General features: G+C 43.6%; 1 protein-coding gene across 4 annotated transcripts in view; it reads left to right on the top strand.

Annotated features, from left to right (window-relative positions):
* Nucleotides 1–22,614, top strand: part of OSBPL10 (oxysterol binding protein like 10) — a 302,022-nt gene that overhangs the window by 204,432 nt on the left and 74,976 nt on the right. For all 4 annotated transcript variants that reach the window (XM_032861033.1, XM_032861034.1, XM_032861036.1 and 1 more), the window contains one exon: nucleotides 21,604–21,814. In XM_032861033.1, coding sequence (XP_032716924.1) covers nucleotides 21,604–21,814 — 211 coding nt within the window. The remainder of the gene's footprint in view (nucleotides 1–21,603; nucleotides 21,815–22,614) is intronic.

Below are 22,614 nucleotides of genomic sequence, written 5' to 3'. Positions count from 1 at the left end.
CCCAGTGCAGCCATTCCTAGCTGGAAGTCACACAAGGTGATGGTCTGCCTGTTGTTCCTGCTTCCATGCAGAGGAGAGCTGAAGATGGATCCCCGAGGGAGGAGCTCCTTATAGAGCAAGCAGTTCTGCCTCTGGGTCCAGCTGGATGGGGTTTGAGGGCCAACTCTGGAGCCTGTGAGTGGGGCGGCCCCAGGCAAGTGAATTAAAGAGTCGTGAACCCCATTTTCTTTTTTGCAAAGTAAAAAAAAAAAAAAGAAAGAAAGAAAAGAAAGAAAGAAAAAAAATCTTCCAGGATGAGGCGTTTTTAGCATTTAAGGTTATCATCTATGGTATAGATGCGTATGCGCATGCGCCGGTATGCGTGTGCCTGCCTGTTACCAAACCCAAGTTAGGCTGCGTGTTGCTGGAAGGAACATTGCTCAAGTTTTGAATGGAAAGGAATCTGAGCTTTTTTCAGGAGGCTGGCAACCCAAAAAGAAGGCAGACTCTTGTCCTCATGCCCACTCTGAGGTTTTTGCCTGGCCCACAGGGATTTAAAGGGGTTTAGGGTAGTCAATGGGCAAAGAGCGCACAGTGGCCTATAGCATTTCTTGGTCACATGCGGATTTGATGATGTCAGCTGTGAACATTATCTCAGTGCTCCGTGGTTGTGTGGGGGAGGGGGAGGTCTGGTTCTTGTTTTGTGATGTGCCCCAGTACTCTCTTCTGCAAAGCAGGGCAAGGTCTACAGATACACAAAGGGAGGTTAGTAAACTCATTTGTGTGACCTCAAAAAGAAAAGCATTTTGCTTAAAAAAAAAAAAAAAATTCTGGACTGATAGGAAGCTGAGGTGGCTTCAAACAGACTTGCTGGCCTCTGGAGCCTGGGAAGGTTCTAGTTCTTCACTTCTCAAGGCCAATGGTCTGCAAATCTCAAAGAAAGTAAATTAGTTCTCTTACAGACTAAGGGCCTTAGGTCAGCGAGGAAGGAGTGTTTAAGGGTTTAAGACCGGCTGGAGTGCTGTTACACACACACACACACACACACACACACACACACTCCGCTACTGATTCCTGTTGCTAATTCACTGTTCATGGTTACTTCGTAGAACATAATTACTGTGAATAATGAGAATTTACTGTACTGCCTAAGTGTTATACAGGAAAAGGATGATATGGAAAAGCCAGTTTTCAATGCTAATGACACTGGCTTCTTTTACGGGACATTGGCAAACAAACCTCTACAACACAAATGGTATTTAGTTGATGATAGTGTCTCTAGAGGCTCCCAGGAACATCCCCTTGTATTTCCCTTAAGCGTGATAGTTCAGTGTTTTCCTGGTGACTGTGGAACCTGACTACTGTGAAGGAGAATCAACCGTAATTGATTTGGTAAAGTTATTTTTAAAAATAGATAAATCAGTTGGGGCACCTGGCGGGCTTAGTGGAGCATGCAACTCCTGATCTTGGAGTCGTGAGTTTAAGCCCCATGCTGGGCATGGAGCCTACTTAAAAATTAAAAAAATAAAAAATACGATCAATAAATCAATGATTTGCTTTTTACAGCAGAGAAGGCAAACGGTTCTGCAAGAGAGGTGTAATATGGTTTTTATTGAATATATGGCCTCTTAAATACACTGCTGTTAACGATGCCTGGCTAGAATAACAGTATAGTAATTCCTGATCCATTCACTTTCCCACTGGTGTTCATCATCACCGTAGTTCACATTTATTGAGCGTTTCCAACATGCCTGTCACTATTTTAAGCTCTTTACACGTAGTCTCATTTAATCGTCCCCATAATAATTATGGTAGTAGTGGCCATGGCGGGAACCGCAGCAACCGCCAACACTTCTGCAACGTTTGCTGTGTATTAGGACCATTTCCAAGTGCTTAGCGATGATTGACTGATTCATTCCTCACAACATATATATACAATAAGCACTATTAGGAGTCCTATTTTATAGATAAGAACATTGAGGTCCAGAAATATGGAACCACATGCCCAAAGTTACGCTTCATGGTGCTGAGCTTGGGCAGTCCAAGTTGGGGAGGTGTGGGGGAATGGGGAAGGCCCTCCTTCCACCAGTAAACCGAATCACTGGGAATTTGTACATGCTCTCCACTTTCTCTTTATGTATTAATTTTCCAGGCAGCCAAGCTCAGATTAATTAGTGCCTGCCCGTACTTCATCTGCTCAGTTGTAACGGACTGTAACATGGCAAGCGTGGGACGAAAAACATCAGTTTCGCAAACTGGCTTTGCAAATAGAGACTGACCTGTTTGTCAAGGAGAACTGCCCACACAGGATAAATGGTTAAGCATTATGGCCTGTTGGAGTTGCCTTTTCTTTACCTTAAAATTGTCAATGGGACGTGACCTGTGGTAGTCAAGTACGGGGGAGTTCGCACAGAGAAGAAGAAGAGATGCTTGTCCTTCCAGTGAAACTTGCGTGGGGCCCTCTCAGGTTAGGAATCGGTGAATATGGCGTCTCTCCCAGAGCTGCTGTCGGCCTCCTTTCTCCTCATCTGTACAAGGAGCTCCTAGCCTGGCATCCTTAGGCCTACAGATCTTAACTTTGTTTATTGATTAATTTATTATTGGCCATAAGCCCCTTTGAGAATCTAATGAAAGCCAAGGACTCTTTCCTCCTGAGGAAAAGCCTCCCAGGCACCTACCTGCCAGTGAATACATTTTGTGGGTGTTCTCAGATCTCCTGAGAAGCCCCTTGAGAAGCATCCTAGGGTTCATGGATTCTGATGTGGGGCTGCTGAGCGATCCCATCAAGAAAGAATTCTCCAGATGTTTTTGGTGCAAAAGGGTGATTTTATTCTAATGCACGGGGATAGGGCCCCTGGGCAGAAAGACCCGCATTGGGATTGTGAGGAGTCCTTGATTATATACTTTTAAGTTGGAGGGGGGTAGAGATAAAGGAAGTCTCTAAAGGAATTTCCGTATGCTCAAGAAGACTTAGAGATGCTGGAGGTCTGGCTCCTGTCAGGCTAAGGTTGCTTTTAGTCTCTAGCAAAACGTCAGCATTAAGGTGTCCATTGAGCTCCATGAGGAACGACACACCTGCATCTTTTGGGTATTTATCAATACCTTATTTCCTTAATCAAAATTAAGGAAATTTAATTTTGTCTATATTTCTCTTGCCTTTGTTCTCAGAGAAGATTCTAGAACCGTCTCTCTGAGGGGGTTGATGAGCTTTTATCACCCTTTAAAAATACCTGACTGAAGTCAAGCAGTCATCTATGTTTCTTTGCTTTTGCCTGAAATGTTTGGATGATTATTTGCGGCTGCTACTTTGGATTTATTATGTGGGCCAATTATGGAAAGCGAGAAGTCCATGCTGACTGAGGTGGGGTTCCTTAGTGGCTTAAAGATTGGGAATCACTAACCTCTATGGGGCCTCCATCTTCATTGGTTTGACCCTTCCCAGAATCCTGTCAGAATGGACAACCCTTACTCTATAAATTTAACAGTATAATTTTATACTGCTTTTGCATGATTTCCTATGCGAATGCTTTGTTTCTTCTATTCATTCTTATAAACCTTTAGGGAGCCATGTCTATTGGCCCTTTCTTGTTCTCGATGGGGTTTGGTACCCATTAGACCAGTGGGTGTATGTGTCTATAGCTGCCCTTGTCCCAGGAGAGAGCAGTGTCTGGCAAAGGTGTCCAACCTTTTGTCAGCAGGGGGCAGCAAGGGAGTGGGTAAAAAATGGTCATTGTTCAGCCTTGCCAGGCTTTTCAGAGCTGTACAGCCCTTAATATCTACCCAATGAGCAAGCTGAGGGAATTGTTTCTAACATAAATGCAGGTCTATTAAAATGTAGCATATTTTTCAGTTTGAAGTAATATCTTAAACTTCTTCTTTTTCTTTTTTTTTTTTTTCCTACTAAAGGAATTGCATTTTGAAGAAGATATTTTTGGTTTTTGATGCATTGGGGTGGGGTAGAAGGTAACACAGATAGTCAGAAGCTTCTGAGTGAGCCAGGGAGCAGCATTTCCTCATGCTGAGCCGTTACCTTTTATTGCTACTGAATTTACATGAAAATAAAGCCAGTTTATCCCAAGAGTGAAATATGTATTTACATTTTAGTTATGGAAGGAATTACAGCATGTGTTTATTTTACAGTGGGGAATCCTGAGAAGGTATCTGGAAGAGGAGCTAATATTACACATTTTCTAAAAGGTTAGTTTAAAGATGGTGAGTTAACAGTACCCAGCTAAGTCTAAAGGGAGATAGTCATTACTAAGTATTTTCTGAACTGAAGGAGAAAATGCAATTTCCTTCTGTAAATGTTCAGATTAGCCAAAATTAGGCAGCCCCAGCTCTGGCACAAATATAACAACTGAAAGAGAGAACATTTTCACTGGAAGAGAACAAACCTGAAGACTTGAAGCAATGGCCCAAAGCCTGAAGGATGCATTTAGTGGGTCATTGAAAAGTTTTTTGTTTTTTTTTTAAGATATTATTTATTTATTTGACAGAGAGAGATCACAAGTAGGCAGAGAGGCAGGCAGAAAGAAAGAGAGAGAGAGAGGAGGAAGCAGGCTCCCTGCTGAGCAGAGAACCCGATGCGGGGCTCGATTCCAGGACCCTGGGATTATGATGTGAGCTGAAGGCAGAGGCTTAACCCACTGAGCCACCCAGGTGCCTTCTGGCGCTGAACACTTAATCAACATCTCTCTGTACTAGCTAGGTGCAGGGAATATGGGGCTGCTCCCACACCTCAAGAACTTAAAGACAGAAAGGTAGGTGCTCATGGCAGGGCCTTGGAGAGATTGAGGGTATAGTGACTGGTAACTTCTCCATGGAGAAATTCGAGCTTCATGGAGAGGCACTGCCTTGATCCAGGCACTGTAAACCTAGTAGGATTTTGACTGTGAAGGGTGAGGAAGAAAGGATTTCTAGGCAAGATGTTGCCTGACAGAAAGTCAAGAGGTGCCAGGTTGCCCAAGTGGGTAGTGTGTTCATGAGAAGGTAGGGACAAGGTATATGAGCCACGTTTTGTGAAAATCACACATAATTCTGTTTTGGGAAGCTGTACTTTCCAGGGCATTGTCAGGACCAGACATTTTTTATGTCTCCGGTTTGGTGATGGTCATGGGAAGAGAAGAACTTCTGTGAAAGAGAGAACTGTTTTAATCATAGCTGCATAGGGAAAACTGCAGAGGGCTCTTGAGGGAGAGTTGGCTAATGTAGCAAAATCCACTTCCACAAAGTTAATAGATGTGTTAGACCTGTGAACCTGATATGAGAAAAGAGGTAACATAGCTAATTGGGTTGCTTTCCAGACTGGAAATAATCAGAAAAGGTATAAACTGAGAGGGGACTGTGGATTGAGCCCTTATGTCTTCTAAACTCCTTTTAGACTGGGGGGCTTTGCATTATTACATGGTAATGATGTGGGAAACAAAGGAAGAAGAAAAATTAAATTTCCTTACTACTTAAAGCCCATTGACAAGTCCCTGAAACAGGCAGAGCGACCTTCCTCTGAGAGCTCAGCTGCCTCGATGTTGACACTTTGCTAAGGGCAAAAGGCAATCTTAGCCTAACATTATCCCAACCCCCCAGCATCCTGTAAGTCTTCTTTAACATATAAAAATTCCTTTGGAAACTTCCTATCTCTACTCTGAAAGATACATGTTAGCAGTCATCCTCCAAGCATATGGCCTACTGACACACATCTGAAGGGTCTCATGACTGAGTTTTTACTAAATGGTAATAAAGGTCCTTTTCCTAACAAGGGCTAACCCCCTCAGAATCCTAGAAACCTTGTTTCCAAAACACCTGGGAGGCTTGTGCTGTCCCTAATCCTCCTCTAAGCTTGAAAGTATATGGTCAGTCACCCATCACAACCCCAGTGCAGCTCTTTCTGCCCACAGGTCCTGTCCCCATGCTTTAAAAAAACCAACTTTTTGCACTGAAGACGTCTCAAGAATTCTTTCTTGGCCATCAGCTTCAAACCCTGACATTTCTTACATCATCAGTACTGTCACTGAAAGAGGGGGGTAGTCTGGGCTCATTTGAAGCTGGATGTTTATCATAGCATTTTTAAGAAGTTAGTATACTTCTAGAACCCCCTGTCAGGAAGCTGTGTAACTTTGATGTTCATGTCACACCAGCATTAAGTTTTGGGAAATCCCTCATTATTTGACTAGTTGTTACAGATGACATCAGTCAATTGATGTCCCATTGGATACATAAGTTTTCCAGGAAAGGGAGTTTTCAAAAATATTTGCAAATAGTGTACATCCTTATATCTCATGAATATCGGAATCCTAGATCAGGTTAAACATCACAAAGAGAAGTGGTGGAGAGGAGCTCACGTACTGAAGAGGTATCCATGTTGGCTGACTGCACCAGCCTAGGCATCTTGTTTATGGCCAACTCATCACATTGACTTTCTCTCAAATCTGAATTTAGAGAAAAAGGAAGCCAGACCTATGAAACTGCATAGATTTGGCTCCCCCATGGCTCTGCTGGGATTTAGACAGGTTGGGAAAGTTTTCAGTTGAGCAAGAGGAGAGAGAGCGGGAAGGTGGGAAACTATAGAGATAAGAAACTGGGAGATCTCTGAAGGACAGAGGGAGCAGCCCTTTCTAGTAGATTCTGGGTACCTCCTTCCCATAGCCGTGCAACAGATCCCCTTCTTGAGCTAGCTAGCATGGGTGGATTTCTACTCTTCACTATGAATGCTCTTTGGTGGTCCCCTGGACCCGGGGAGACATGCAGGAAAAGTATGAAACCTTGTCCTCGATTACTGATGCTGTCTTGCTCTGAAAAATCAACCCACTCAGGGCTGGTATTGTACTTCTTTCACTTGTCAGCTTTTAAAGGCCCGCTGGTTGACATTTAGATGTAATTTTGCTGTGTTTGTTCTGGATACCTCTCTTCAGAGCATTCTGATCTTATCTTCTTTCATGCCAGGAATTGGGGAAAATGGCCAGTTCTTAAGGAGATGTCTGGGGGCTTTTTTTTTCATATATTCATTTACTTATTTTCTTAAGTAATATTTTTTGCCTACAGTTTGCCGGGCCCCATCCTAGGTGCTAAGAAAACAACAGTGAACAAAATGTAGACAAGGTCCTCAGGGCGCCTGGGTGACTCAGTCGGTTAAGTGTCCGGTCTTGATTTTAGCTCAGGTCATGATCTTAGGGTCCTGAGATAGAGCCTCATGTCAGGCACCACGCTAGGGTTGGAGCCTGCTTAAGGTTCTCTCTCTCCCTCTGCCTCTCCCCAACTCTCTCCCCTTCTTTAAAAAAAAAAAAAAAAAAAAAGAGAGAGGGAAAGATTGGGAGACAAGTCCTCATCCTCATGGAGCTCAGAGCCTTATAAGGGTGGGACAGATTAACCAATGGGTACCATAACACATGACTTAACTACAACCAGGATGGGTTCTGTGGGTGATGGAGACCATAACCTTCTGGGGAGATGGTGGAAACCTACTGGGTAAAAGCAACCTATAAGGTGAGGTCTGAAGAAAGAGTAAAAATTAACCAGGAGAAAGGCGTTCCATGGACTGCTTAGAAGTTGAGCCTGGAACCCATTCAGGTAGGGCCTTGTTTTTCCCAGTATCATATAGATTGTTTTAGGAACTCAAAGGAACTTGGGACTTTTGTGTGCTCAGAGATGTCTAATGTGTAGTTAAAATGTCCTTTTTCCTCTGGGATTTTGGTATTGGGGGAGACTCACAATTAAGATTAAAGTTCCAAGGTCTTAGGACAAAAAGGAAAATATACCTTCTTCTTTGAGTGGAAATAGTAACACCAGACTTGGGGCATTAGAAGGGTTTTCTTGGATTTGCTGGAGAACTCATGCCAGCTTGTTAAAACTTCTTCTTAGGACCTTGGAGCTCGATCCTCCCTTCCTCCCTCCCTCCCTCTCTCTCTCTCTTCTTTCTTCTCTTCTTTCCTCTTCTGCCATCTTTCTCCCCCTATCTTCCTTCCTTCATTCCCCCTTCCTTCTTTTGCTTTGCTTTCTCTTTTCCTTGCTTCCTTCTTTTCTCTATTCATCTACCCAACATACATTTGTCAGGCATCTCCCATGAGGAGTCTTTTGATGAATGGATGATTTGGTTCGTAGGCTGGGTCCTGGAGTTAGGCATGTATGGAGCTAATTATAATTATTAAGGTCTTTTTGTACATTTATTTATATGAATAGTGGCCATGTTTTACACACTCTTACCCTTAACTTTCTTAAAAATTGTACATCAGAGTCTCGAGGCAGTGAAGAAGAGTGGGGATGGACCCATGCCAGTTCATTCCATCTCTGGAAAGCAGTTTCCAGGGCAAGCATCTGCAAGGAGTGGTTAGCTTGTTTGTAAAGCACAGTGTATTCTGTATCATTATTCTATCTCCTATTTGAGCATCTTGAGGATTACATTGTAAGCAGTTTGTGTGCAGGAATTGTGTTCTCTCTTCTGTAAAATGGTGACTGCCGTATCATTTACTCAGTGGAGATACAATAAATATTAATTACTGGTGGCTTATCCCCTAACATAATTTTCCTTGTCAGATTAATGAAGCAGATTCCTGATAAATGAATTTGTCTCTCCAGAGTTTCATTTGCCAAGGCTCAAATGCTATAAAGGATTTGCCTAGAGGCATAAAATTCTTGTCCAATTTTTCCCCCTTTTCAAGTGCCCTTTGGAGATGCATTTCTTTCCTGAAAATAATTGGCACTAGTGAAATTAATTTTAGCTGGAAAAGAGAGCAGAGTTGTTATATCCTTGTCGGCTACTCTGGATAGATATTTGAACTAAAAACAAAAAATTGTGAAAGAAAGCAGCACGCATTTCCTAGGTGGAGATAACAGGGCTTGGTTTGACGTAAACAACATGCTACCGAGTTGAAGTTAGAATATAGAGGTCTATTGGCCTGTTTTCTTTAGGAATTCTTAAAAACAGCCTTCTCTCTCTGCAAAATAAAAGAATTTCCCAAAATGGAGACTAAATATCAGACACTTAGAAGTTCTTTGAGAAAGGCTGAGCCATGCATGTGGGATATGAGCGAACAAAGATAAAGCGGGCTCAAGAAAATGGTTTAATTTCAAGAAAATGGTTTAATTTCGTACTTGCTGATCTTTGGTTTGTGAAGTTGCATTCTCCAAGAGATTAAAAAAACTGATACACCAACTAGCATTTGCTGAGAACTGGCAGATCAACCAGACTTCTAAAGACCTCAATAAAACCCCCTTTTGATTTCTGCTTTTTACATGACTTAGGTTAAGTAGTTTCTGACTTGAGAACGGCTAAGAGGAACTTAAATACTCCAGTGAAGCTTCCACACCTTTTGCAGGACAATCCTTACCTAGATGATATAGTTTCTGTTTATGGATCACTTTTTTCCCCCCCATTGGGCATTTTACCCAGAGCTTGTGGTCTAACCTGTGGTTGTTCAGTTCATGGTGAGTTGGCCCATGGATCCGTCAGCTCACTCTGCAAGCCTCTGCTCCCTTTTAGGTAGAAGTCTGTGCTAGGTGGCATCACACCATGGGCATGCGCGGTGGCATTCTTGTGTCTCCTGGGAATGAGGTAGAGGGCAGAGCCATCTGGACCCAGGACACTGGATTCTAGTCATGACCTCTGCACTTCTATGATAATTATGATCTGGGCCCCAGTGTTGTGTAAAAGGATAATCTCAATAACCATGGCCAGGGCAGAGCTGGGAGGACAGGAGATTTCAGTTGTGAAAGCATTTTTGTACACTGTAGAGCTCCCCTCCCCTGCCATATAGAGTAGCCCTGCTTCTCTTATCCACGATCGGGCTGTTACTGTGGCTTTTATACTGGAGGAAGGGAAAAGTGTGAGAAGGGGAAGTGTGGGGAAAGCAAAGGGCAGCTTTCTGCTTAGCTCTTCAGCTTCAGGGTTGGGTTCAGTTCAGACGTGGGCCTTGGGCAGGCTTGGAGAAGGGGGACAGATGCCCTCCCCTTGTCTGGTGGGTTCTGGGGACGGACTAACTAGGCAGATGGACAAGGTTCAGGTAGAACTGCTCTCTCTGTCACTGGGAGGGTTTGGGGTGCTCTGTAATGGTTTCCCATCATTCCATTGTCCTGGGATCTTCTAGGAGAGAACTTTAGTGTCTTCCAGAGCGTTCTGGATCCACGTGATTTTCCCAGTAGTCCTTCTGCTCCCTTTCCTCAGGACTTGAGCTTCCCCCTCTATTGGTGGGGACCTCCCTGCCATCCACATTGCTGCCTCCATCCTGAGGAAGGAGACACTCTGGACTCCTGTTAGTCTTACTTGCTTAAACGTTCTGTACTGGATAGGGAAGCTTCTTTTTTTATTGAACACATTTGACATATAACATTGTGTAATTTATGGTGTACAACATGTTAATTTCATGCATTTCTGTATTGTAATGTGGTTGCCATTTTAATGATATTTAGCGCCTCTATCACATTCTGTAATTATCCTTTCTTTCTAGTACTTGGAATAATTAAGTTCTAGACTATCTGCAAGTTGGATGATTATAGTACCATATTTTTGTTTATATTCGCCATACTATGTAGTAGCTCTCAAGGGCTTATTTACTACTTGTTGCCAGATAGGGAAACTTCTTCATCTTTCTTTACCTCACATTATAGAGGGACACGCGCAGTGAATTAAAACAATGAGATACTGGTTTTTGATGGGAGTGGGGGTGGGGAGAGGGTTGTTGATGAAATTGGTTAAGAAAAAAAGGTTATATATAGAGAAAGGACAGCTGGTACACTGCTGAGGGAAGACAGGCTCCCCCCCCACCCCCGCCCAAGGGTGAGCTGGCAGTATTTTTCAAAAATTTAAAATTAATGTTGAGTACTGTTAAATCCTGCCATTCCTCTTCTAGAAGTTTATTTTAAGAAAATCATTATAAATTTATGCTGAGATTTAGCCACAGACAAGTTTGTTGAATTGTCATTTGTCACAGGGAAGAAACGATCTCCTCATACTGTCCAACAGTAAGGAATTAAAGAATAATTTGAGGCATGTTTATGCAACAGATTAGTCTGCAGTCTTTTAAATAGTATTGTCAAAATTTATTGACATGAAGACATTTAGGTGGCTCAGTTGGTTGAACATCTGTCTGCCTGTGGCTCGGGTCATTGTTATCTCCAGGTCCTGGGATCGAGTCCTGCATCAGGCTCCCTTGTGAGTGGGGAGCCTGCTTCTCCCTCCCCCTCTGCCTGCCACTCCCCTGCTTGTGCTCTCTCTCTGTCAAATAAATAAAATCCTGAAAAAAATGTATTGACATGGTATATGGAATAAAAAGGGTTACAGGCAGTATTAGGATGTGCAACTGTTCTCATAAAAAGTAAAATTCACATATGCATGCATAAAATTGATGTAAGTATTTATGCCAAGATTTGAACATATATTTTCTCTGGTTTGGGATGTTTTATGGTATTGTTTCTTTTGATTATTTTTTTCTGTGGTAAGCATCACTTACGTACAAGGAAAAAAAGGGAGGAAAGATGTTTTCAGAGAAAACAAAGTGGACAGAGTGGGGAGTCAGTCGCCGGCTGTGGGCAGAGCTAGTCAGGAGCCCCGTCGTTGAGTGTCATGCCATGGAAGCCAACCTTGTCTCCAGGGAGAGTGAGGACTCCTTCCTCTGGGCTCAGCACCCGGTTCTTCTCTGTTGCTTTGTGTGTGGGAGGCGGAGGGTGCAGATAAATGAGTAGTGATTAAGACAGATTATTTTCTGATCCCTCCCCTTCCACCCCAGATCCTTCTGTGGCCTGTAGCACGTGCTCTTTGGGAAGAAGATGTGAGAGGATTCTTCTTGTATCACATGCGCCCCTCATTACCAACATGTTAACATTCGGTACTGACACTGGAATTTAAAAAAAGAATAGCTTTTAACCTTTGCGTAGGCATCTTCTGTTACATAATACTGAAAATCCTTTCTCCACCTCAGTTTTTCCTGTAGCAGGAATTACATGTGAACAAGTGTTAGAGGGTTTGCATCGAAGGAACTTTGGCTCTAAAGCCAGGGTCTACTTTGCTGGGAGTTAAAAGTCTTATACAAAGCAGCCATTAAAATGTCTGTCATTACTGAAGTGGAAAGATATCTGTGGTGTTTATATTAGTTTTCCAGGGCTCCACTAGTAAAGCACCACAAACCCAGTGGCTTAAACAACAGAAATTTATTGTCTCATGGTTCTGGAAACTAGAAGTTCAAAATCAAGGCACTTGGCAGGATTGGTTTCTGCGGAGGTCTTAGAGGGAAGAGTCTGCACCGGTCTGTCTCCTTGGTTTAGAGAGGACTGATCTGCCCTCTATGTATGTCTGCGTCCAAATTTCCCCTTTTTATGAAGATACCAGTCATACTAGATTACAGTTCCCTCTGATGACCTCATTTTAACTTGAATTTCCTCTGTAAAGAGCCAGTCTCCAAATAAGGTCATATTTGACTTAGTGGGGGTTAAGATACCAACGTAGGGATTTGGAATGGGGAGAGACACAATTCAACCCATAGCAATGTATTTTCCCCTTATTAAAAAAAAATAACAATAGAAGAAATCTCAAACATAAAACATCAGAGAAGGGGCGCCTGGGTGGCTTAGTGGGTTAAAGCCTCTACCTTCGGCTCGGGGCATGATCGCAGGGTCCTGGGATCGAGCCCCACATCGGGCTCTCTGCTCAGCAGGGAGCCTGCTTCCTCCTCTCTCTCTGCCTGCCTCTCTGCCTACTTGTGATCTCTGTCTGTCCAAAAAAAAAAAAAAAAAAAAAATCAGAGAAGGTAATATTGAATCTCCTTGTCATCATTAATAGTTTCAGCACCCCAAAGCCAATATTATTTCATCCTTACTCCTCCCCACTCCCTGCTCTGCCCCCAAACTGGATTACTTTGAAGTCAATCCCAGGCATTACAGGTGATACATTCCAAGTGACAAAAAGTTACACAATTATTTGTAAGGGATGATCTTTCTAAATTAAATAACTCGTGGGTGCATGCTTGAGTTGGAAGAGTCAGAATAATACAAGAATGTTAACAGTGCTTATTTATTTCTAGGAAGTGGGATTGCGATTAATTTTTACTTCCTTCTCTGTAATTGTTTTCACTGACTGATTTCGTTGGGATGGTGGTTGATGGAGTAAGCCAGCCTTTTGCAATCAGAAAGCAAAGCAAAACAAAACAACAACAAAAAAGCCCAAGTTGTTTCCAGGTGGTGAGAAAGGGTGGGGCAAGGAAGAAACTGTGGAAGAAACTTTGTCATAGTTGTTTTCTGGGGCAGGAGGTAGTTATTTTACTTCCAGAATCTAAGAAAGGATGAGGAGGAAGTACACAGGATTGTGTCTTCTAGTGGAGAGGGCCCTGGAGTGTGGGGACTGCTGTGACAGGTGACCTCAGCCAGGACACCTGGCCTCTCTGACTGGAGAGTTCCTACTGGGTAAATGAAAGTGGGGGACCAACGGAACCCTAGATTTATTTGGCTGTGGTTGCTGTTATCTCGTATTTCTTGAACATGGTTTGGTTTTTAGGAACTGGTCAGGATAAAATTTGTACTTCATGTGTGTGCAGTATGGAGTTATTATTGGGGCTGGTGAGGAAATAATTGTAGAAAAGCCAAAGGTGAAGGTAGGACAGAAAGGAATCTGTTTTTAAGAAATAGAGCAGACTTGGGGTGCCTGGGTACCTCAGTCAGTTAAGTGTCTGACTCTTGATTTCAGCTCAGGTCGTGATCTCGGTATTGTGGGATTGAGCCCTGTGTCAGGCTCTGCACTGAGCATAGAGCCTGCTTAGGATTCTTTCTCTCTCCCTCTGCCATTCCCTTCTTTAAAAAGAAAAAAAAAAAAAAAAAGCAGACCCCCTCCCACATCTTTAGAAAGTGTTTTTTTTGTTTATTTGAGTGTGTGTGTGCACATTTCAGAATTTTGCCTTTGCCTTTGGCTCTTGCCAGCATGGGCTCATTTATGAACAGCACTGAAACTTCTAGATAGCAGCCACATGTTTACTGAGGCTATGGAGGGACCAGAACAGACTTTGGGTCACCTTCATCTCTGGATTGGTCTTTCAACCACTCTTGTCTTTGGTTCCTATCCCCCTCATCTCATATGATAAAGGCCAGGTGTCAAAGTGTTGAATTTAAAAATGCTGTTAGCCTGTCCTGTCTCTCAGGAATGGGGTGGATGGAGAAATCTGGAACCACGGCTTCATTATTTCATGATGGTCAGCCTCCGTGATGACACCCGGAAGCCCAAAGTAAAGTGGGTATGTATCTAGAAAGTAGGCAGAAATCTAGAAATGATGAATGCTTCTCTCCTGTCAATTTTCTAAAAGGAAGAGTCGCTTGTGTTACTGAGAAGATGAATGGATAGTGCACATCAACCTTCCATTTGGTCAGTTAGATCTGCTTATGAAGCAGTCTTCAACTTGGACGTAGAAATAGAATGTCTGCACTTACATACCTTTGAAAAGAAGGTAGACTTTTATGTCCGCGGGCATAACAATGACTTCAGGCCAGATTCTCCCCTCCACCACCCAGAGCTGAGGGCAAGGGGGTTTCCTGCCAAGACAAGCACTCGTGGAGAAAGCCAAAGACATTCTCTCTCCCCTGGAGGCACCACGGGTAGGGAACCTTCTTCTGTGCTCTCAGCCCTAGAGGGGACCAGTCGAGGCCCTTGAGACAGGAGATAAACCAAGCAGGTCAAGATAGCACCACAAAAGCTCTGAAGTTAGATGGTTATTGAAACCACAGGCCATAAAAGTAGGCTAGGAGCCTGTGTGCTGTACATAGTAAACTTGGTAGCCTGATAAGAAAATAATCCCAGTCAGACCTAAAATCTCCACTGTGACAGCCAGAATGACTGGGATACTGTAGAAAATCTCGTCATAGCAAGAACCAGTAAAGTCACAACTTGAATGAGAAAAAGAATTATCTGATGCCAAAATTGAGAGGGGTCAGATGTTAGTTTTAGGGGAACAACTGGTCACCCTCATCTGTGTACCCATGGTCTGACTGCTTTTAGGCTCTAGTGACAGAGTTGAGTGGTTGCCACAGAGACCCAATGGCTCTAAACCCCTTAAATATTGACCATCTGGCCTTTTATAGAAGTTTGCTGACCCCTGCAATAAGGCCATCAAAGACATAATGGTCAACTTTTTGGAGATATTCTCTCCCCCTCCCCTTTTTGTTTCCTTTGATTTAGAGCATTCATTTTCTTATATTGGTGTCTCCATTCTCATCCTCTTTTTAAACTTTCTTCTTTTATAATCTCATCATGTAGCCAGCAGCCTCCCCCACCTTGGGAGATGGACCCCATTTCCTCCCACTCATCTTTGTCTCTTATTGCCACTGTCCACTCTCTTAACCCTACTGGGAAATGTAGATTTGGTAAGGTCTGTCCACTAGCTAGGGTTTTCTTTCTCTGCTCACATAATAAGACTTGAGACAGTTGGGGGAAGCCCATAAGGTGTTTAGGACTGTGTTTGGACATATAGAGAAAGGTTATTATTCCAGGTGGGTTCTGTGCCAGGAGAGAATAAGAGACATAGCTTGGGGAGTACAGCAGGAAGATTGGATGTCAGGTAGGAAAGTCAGCAGGAAGAAGAGATCGTTCAGGTGTGAGGCCAAGACCTACTGTGCCCCAACACTAGGGAATTTGGAGGAAGTCTTTGGAGATTGGAATGCCAGCTCTGCAAGTATCAGCAATGCAGTCTGTTGATCCAGCAAAATGGCTTTATTATTTACCACTGGAAGGGAGGACAGCACGTCCACAGGGGATTGTCTGTGTCTCCGAGTAGGGAAAGCAAGGTCCGAATTTGAGAATTTGAAGTTTGGTTTGTAATACCAGGGCTTGATTGATTAGGATTAGGTACACATCAAGATCCAACAGTTCAGGATTGGTCTAAACAACTAGGCAAGGATTTTGAGGCAAGACATTCAAAGGATTGTAGGATACAAACTGTTGATGGTTTCCATTACAGAGTTGATGGATATTTTAGGAAGTTTCTCTAATGAGCTGTCAAACCATTTGGGGGGTGACAGTCTCTTGGAATATTAAAGTAATGCTAATGAGGGCGGTGGAATAGTACATATGTGTTAAGGGAGGCAGCAAGCTGTGTGTGTGTGTATTGCTTCTAAAGGTCCTTGAAGCATGGCTTTCAAGCCTAGCTGAGGACTTCGGCTAAGTGAACTGCCTAAAGTCAGCCAAGGACTGGCCCCTGACCCAGAGGGAGACTTAAAAATGGCTTCTGAAATCCACCAGGCGGAGGATAAATGCTAAACCAAGGCCACCTTGACAATGGCATCACGTTGCTTGGTCTCTTCCAAGCCTCACAGATTGAATTACCGAAGGTGCTGGAAATCTGTGAACCCAGGAGGGTCTGCCAACTGAGCAAGCAGCCCTGGTAACTTGAGGATAAGGAGTCTGTATCTCGAGTGCCTGATGCTGATCCTTTGATTACCAGTGGATGAACTGGTGTTCCTGGGTATTTGACCTGCTGGGACTCGACCTTTCAGGCATCTCTCAAAACCTGCTCCAAGGTTTGCAGTTCTGAGAAGTCTGGAACAGTCAGACTCTGGAAGCCCCTGGGCCTCTGCTTTCCCCTTCAGGTCTCTCTTTAGCCAGATCTGAGCTCGTTGAGCTGAATGACGTTAGGTTTTAGCCTTTTTATCGTGGTTTCAGTTGTTAACCAAGAAAGAATTCATTCAAAAGGTAAGCCAACGGGTATTTATTTGGGCAATGAGAATTGCAATTCGGGAGACACAGTTCATGTAGAAACCTGACTCTTGTTTCAAAGGGGACAAAGCGGGTGGAGTTATAAAGGCAGAAAAATGAGTACTGTTCTCATTCAGGTCCTCTATGCAAAACAGGGGTTGAAGCTAGGTTAACTGGAATTGGTTGGGTTAGCATGCAGATGGAGGGTTGAAATTTGTCAGATCCCACTGACTCTTTTTGAAGTGGAGATTGCCAGTGATTCAGGGCTCATCATGAGGAGGGAGTTAAGTCCAGGCTGCGGGTTTGCAGCTGGCAAAAAGTTCACGGTTCTTAGGATGCACATCAATTCTTCCTCCCTGATAGCCTCCTGAGCCCATTTTATTTTTTAAGATTTTATTTATTTGACGGAGATTACAAGTGGGCAAAGAGGCAGGCGGGGGTGGGGGGAAGCAGGCTCCCTGCTGAGCAGAGAGCCCGATGTGGGGCTCGACCCCAGGACCCTGGATTCATGACCTGAGCTGAAGGCAGAGGCTTTAACCCACTGAGCCACCCAGGTGCCCCTCCTGAGCCCATTTTAAAGAGACTTTCTTAGCTAGCCTTGCTTTCTCCTTTTTGAAATCTCCTTTTACACAGCTTTATTGAAATAAAGCAATAAAATCTGCAGCCACTGATTTTATTAGCATTCACTCCTTTGATTTGATTTTGTGGTACATACACCGTTCATTATTTGTACTATGAAAAAATGGGCCATAGGATTTTTTTTCCTCCATGACATTTGCTTATCTCTGAAATTCGATGTGACCTACATATGGTTGATTTTATAACCTCAGAGTTGACATTTTCAGGGGTGGATCTCTGAAATTTCATTTGGGGTCCCATTTTGTACCTGTGCTATATAAGATGGTGATATCCCTGATTCTGGAATGCCAGGAAGAGATGAAATGTGGGTACTTTGTTCTTAAAAACCATAAGCAATTGATGTGGATGTGCTTCAGAAAAAAGTGTTAAGGGCTTGGATGTGAAACTTACATAATTAAAGTAAGTGGTTTCAACTTTTTCAAACACTGGTAGCAGTAGGTAAACCTACTCATCGATGCCTGTGCTTTGCTCTTCTGTTGATAAGCCCATGGGAACCTCGAAGCTGGGCACCTACCTGGGTGGCTGAGTGGGTTAAGCATCCAACTCTTGATCTCAGCTCAGGTCTTGAGTTCAAGCCCCACCTTGGGCTCCATGTTGGGCTCCACACTGGGCATGGAGCCCACTTTAAAAAAAAAAAAGAACCTTGAAAGGGAGAGGGAATGCTTTAAGCATTTGCCATCAGTATTGTTGCATACAGCTTTTCAGTGCCATATTCATCTTCTCATAGGTGCTCTTAATTAAAATTAATTGTGGAAGAAGCTAAAACATGTTCTTCCAAAGTCTGACGAAGACTCTTCCTCAGTGCCTCTCAGTCTCAGAAGTGTTAGAGCAGTAATGACTGTGATACACAGCTCCAAGGCTATGAATCCTGAGTCTCTTTGAGGGTTCCTTCAATTTCTTGTGGAGCCTGATGAAATTAACACAAAGTGAAGATGACATCAGTGGTCTCATTAAAGGAGTGGGCTGGTTTCGTATCACATGGAAAAGGGAGAGAAAATGAATCTTTAGGGAATGTCTGCTGTGTGTCAAGCACTATGCTAGACTCAGTTTACCCAGAAAGATGTTGGAATCCATTGGGTTCTTGGTTATTGATAAAGCTCTAGCACAGAGTTTCTCAATGGCTTTTTGAGCAAGGCAGAACATGTTTTAGGAGGACTGTACTCTGGCCTGTAAGGTATTAAGCATCCCCGTACCCCCCGCCACTGTTCAGTGTGAAATCATTGTAACTGTCAAATCTCCCCCATTGCTGGTTCAGATGCCCCACCCCCACCCCAAGCCGGTAGTCCTGCCTCAGGCGCTAGCAAGAGGCTCTCAATTACATTGAATACTTTTTAGAGAGCAGATATGTGGATTCCATTTCTGGGCATGTGTCTCTGCTGTAATGATGTAGAAAATTCTGTAAGTCCTTACAGATGTAATATGTAATATTTTATGTAATTTTATGCAATTTATATGTAATAATTTATGCTTGCAACATAACAAGTATATAACAAGTAATTTATATGTAATATTTTATGCTTGCAAAATAGCAAGTATTCTATGCTATATAATTGGAATGTAGTTCTTTTTATTGATTAAAAAGAAGTGTATCCCATATGCTTAATGGCTTGATTTTACTCACCTTTTCTCTTAAGCATTGCGTATCATCCGTAATAGTCAAGAACAATGTATTACATGTTTCTTCATTACGTTTTCTTCTTCCCTTTCAACACCTCATGTTTCTAAGATGAGATTTTATGGTGGGAATTTACAGAAATGTTGACTATGACAAATAGCTCAAAATCCACTTCTCTCTGTTAGTTCTATATATAGAACTGTCAAAGAACACATAAACATTTTGTCTTGTGTCAAGTTAAATTTAACCAGTTGGAGTAATTCTTGGTAAACCTAGACTCATAATGGAGGTATTATCCTTTACTAAATCTTCAGCCCTATTATGCTAATTGAGTATAATGATGTCTGTAGACTTTGTGTCAAAAATCAGTTCCTTTGTACCTCAGAGAAGAGTGAGACTGGGGATTCATTTATTCATGTCACATATTTTGCTGTACTTGGGATAGATCAGTGAACAGCACAGATAACGATGACTAGTGCAAATGAACACAATAAGCAAATGACAAGTTAGGTTGGAAGGTGGTAAGTGCTATGGAGAAAAATTAGTAAGGAGGATGGGGAGGTGCCAAGGGTTGGCTGGAGATACAGTTTTTTTTTTTTTTTAAGGATTTATTTTTATGTAATCTCTACACCCAAGGTGGGGCTCAAATTCCCCCCTTCCCACCCCGAGATCCAAGGATCCAACTGAGGCAGCCAGGTGCCCTTGGAAATACAGTTCTAAATGATGTGGCTCAGGAAGCTTTGTTGAGAAGATGACTTTTAAGCAAAGATCTGAAGGCAGAAGTGAATACTTAGCCCCTCTTGTGTCCCCTTGTATTTTTTTTTAAGATTGATTTATTGATTTATTTATTTATTTATTTATTTATTTATTTATTTGACAGAGATCACAAGTAGGCAGAGAGGCAGGCAGAGAGAGAGGAGGAGGAGGAAGCAGGCTTCCTGCTGAGCAGAGAGCCTGATGCAGGGCTTGATCCCAGGACCCTGGGATCATGACCTGGGCCAAAGGCAGAGGCCTTATCCCACTGAGCCACCCAGGAGCCCCTATTTTTTTTAAGAACCAGAGCACCAGGCATAACCTTTGTAATCTGCAAAAAATAATTTGCATGGCCAGAGGATTGTTGTGCACAATGAGGTGACGAGTCCAAGCCAGGTTGGTGCAGTTGGCTTACCTGTGATTCAAAAACTGTATCTTTTTGAAGTAATGGCACCTATTTCGATACAAAGGATTACAATGGATGAGCCTTTTTTTTTTTTTTAATAAAAGCCAATGACACAGAATGATAGAAAACAGCAGGTGTCTGTTTTCAAAGAGGAAATCGAAAAATAAGGCTGAGCATGGAATGAGATTTGTGGCCCAGTTCCAGGGGTTCCTTAAGGAATTATTGCTTCTCCCCACCTGGTGACATCGTGAGGGTAACCAGGATCTTCTGGGGAAGATGATGACAAAGGCAGAGTTAGGGGCTCACATTTTAAAGATGGCTTTTGGGTGGGGAGCTGAAAGAATAGCGGACCAGAGTCTAGAAACCAGATTTTGGCTGCGGCTTCTGATGCAGAGCAGCCCTGGGACCTCGGCGAGTCACTTTGCCCCTCCTCTTTCCTGGAGTGACTGTTTATTTGCTGGGCATGCACTTTATGTGCTTCGTCTTTTTTGGAAAGTTGTGGAACATAAGGGAGATGAAACTCACAAGCTAACCTATCAAGTTCTTTTCTAGGTCTTGACTTCCTTTCTGCTTGATTTGTCCGTTCAAAGATGCAAGTAGACTGTGGCTTATCTGAGCTTGTGGATTGAGTCCAGTCCGCAAAATATGGTTCTTTGGGGCCGTCAGAGTTTCAGCTGCAGGATAGGGCTGGCAGAAACCCAACGGTTTCTGGGTTTTCGCTTCCTCCTGGCATCTTACACGGTGTGAAAGTCACATCCGATTTAGCATTTTTGGGGTGGCATGATCTGTGCCTGGCTTCACTGTGATCTCACTCATGCAAATGCCAGCCCAAAATTTCACTTCTGTTTCTTGAGCTTCAAAAAGACTGCCGAGCAGATAGGCATTAGAGCTGGAGGAAAAGTAGGGAATTGCTTTGAGACCAAGCCACAGTTCATCCACTGTCTCCGATAATCTTTTGGAGTGAAAGAAACTTAATGATGTCCCACAAAGACTTCTACCTTTATTTTTTATTTTTTTAAAAGACTTTATTTATTTGACAAGAGACAGTGAGAGAGGGAATACAAGCAGGGGGAGTGGGAGAGGGAGAAGCAGGCTTTCTGCCAAGCAGGGAGCCCTATACGGGGATCGATCCCAGGACCCTGAGATCATGACCTGAGTTGAAGGCAGACGCTTAATGATTGAGCCACCCAGGTGCCCCAAGACCTCTGCCTTTACTGTATTTATCATTGACTTACCCTCTGAAGATCAGTAACATGCATGAGGATGGCCCTAATGGGCTCTTTTAGCTCCAGGGCTCTGAAATGCTCTTGGGATCAGAGCTGCAGCTGTGTGCCGTCGAAGAGATTTACTTAGATTTCACCCAGGCCCGTGTGGTCAAAGCGCTAACGTGTACTGAGCACCCCTGAGTGCACTGTCACGCCACCCGTAGTCTGGGGGTGATGCTTCATCTCCCTTCTTACCTCTCTTGTCCAGCCCCCTGGGTGTCAAGAGCTGCTCCCAGCCTCCTGAAAGGAGGACTGTCCTCTCTCACCTCCTTGCCGTCTTCCCATTTTGTAGATGATGAACCAGGTGGAAGGACAGCAAAAGAACCTCGTGCACGCCATCGAGTCTCTGCCGGGCTCTGGCCCCCTCACTGCCTTGGACCAGGATCTGCTGCTCCTGAAAGCTACCTCCGCCGCCACCCTCAGCTGCCTTGGGGAGTGCCTCCACTTGCTCCAGCAGAGCGTGCAGCAGGTGGGCCAGCCCAGCCACAAGCCGGGGGCCTCAGGTAAGACCTCCGGGCGGGTGTGTGTGCTGATGAGCATCTGGGCTGCGTGTCTGTGTGTGTTTCCCCCGTGGCCTTCCTCCTTCCAGTCCCCTATATCCACCTTCTACCTGTCTGACCATTTATTCCATCTGTTTCTTCATTTGTCCCTCCCTCCTTCTTGACCCAGTTTGGGATCTCTTTTGCTTTGGCCAATTAGAACTACAACATCCCACGAAAGATTTAACAAACGTGTTTACAGGAATACTTTGGAACTGCTTTCAGGCTGGCTGGCATCCTGTTCTGTATCTCATTCCATTTGTGACTTGGCACTCCGTGCTGTGTTTCTGAGATGTTGCTATACCACCCATTTTGCTAACTGCACCTCAATGGGTGTCCGCCATGATGCACCCCACATGCTGAAGAAGGACAGCCATATTGTTTCCTGTGCTCGGCCCTGCCCACGACTGCTCAGGGAGCAGGCTCCTGTATGCCTCCTCCTGGACCTGTGTGAGCCTTCCTCTCCATTACCTACCAGAAGCATTTCTAGCTCTTTGTCAAGAAGCTAGAGATAATAATACACTTCCTCAAGAGGCCTAAATCCTTTTGGAGGAGGACTTAATCGATAAATAGATACAAAGATACTAGGGAAGATTAAATTCAGGGATGAAGATGAACGTCATAGCTCAAGGTTGGTCACGTTGAATGTCATTACAAAGTATTGGAATGAAGAGACCAACAGAAGCCTCTTTGAGCTTTGTTGCCTGGTGTACATGTAATCAGGAAATGAGACAACTTAGATGATGAAAGAAAAGCTGGTTTTT

The sequence above is a fragment of the Lontra canadensis genome, unplaced genomic scaffold, assembly GCF_010015895.1.
Source record: "Lontra canadensis isolate GAN:19392208 unplaced genomic scaffold, GSC_riverotter_1.0 scaffold20, whole genome shotgun sequence".
NCBI lineage: Eukaryota > Metazoa > Chordata > Mammalia > Carnivora > Mustelidae > Lontra > Lontra canadensis.
Note: the sequence above shows the minus strand (reverse complement) of the source record. Positions and strands in the feature narration are given on the sequence as shown.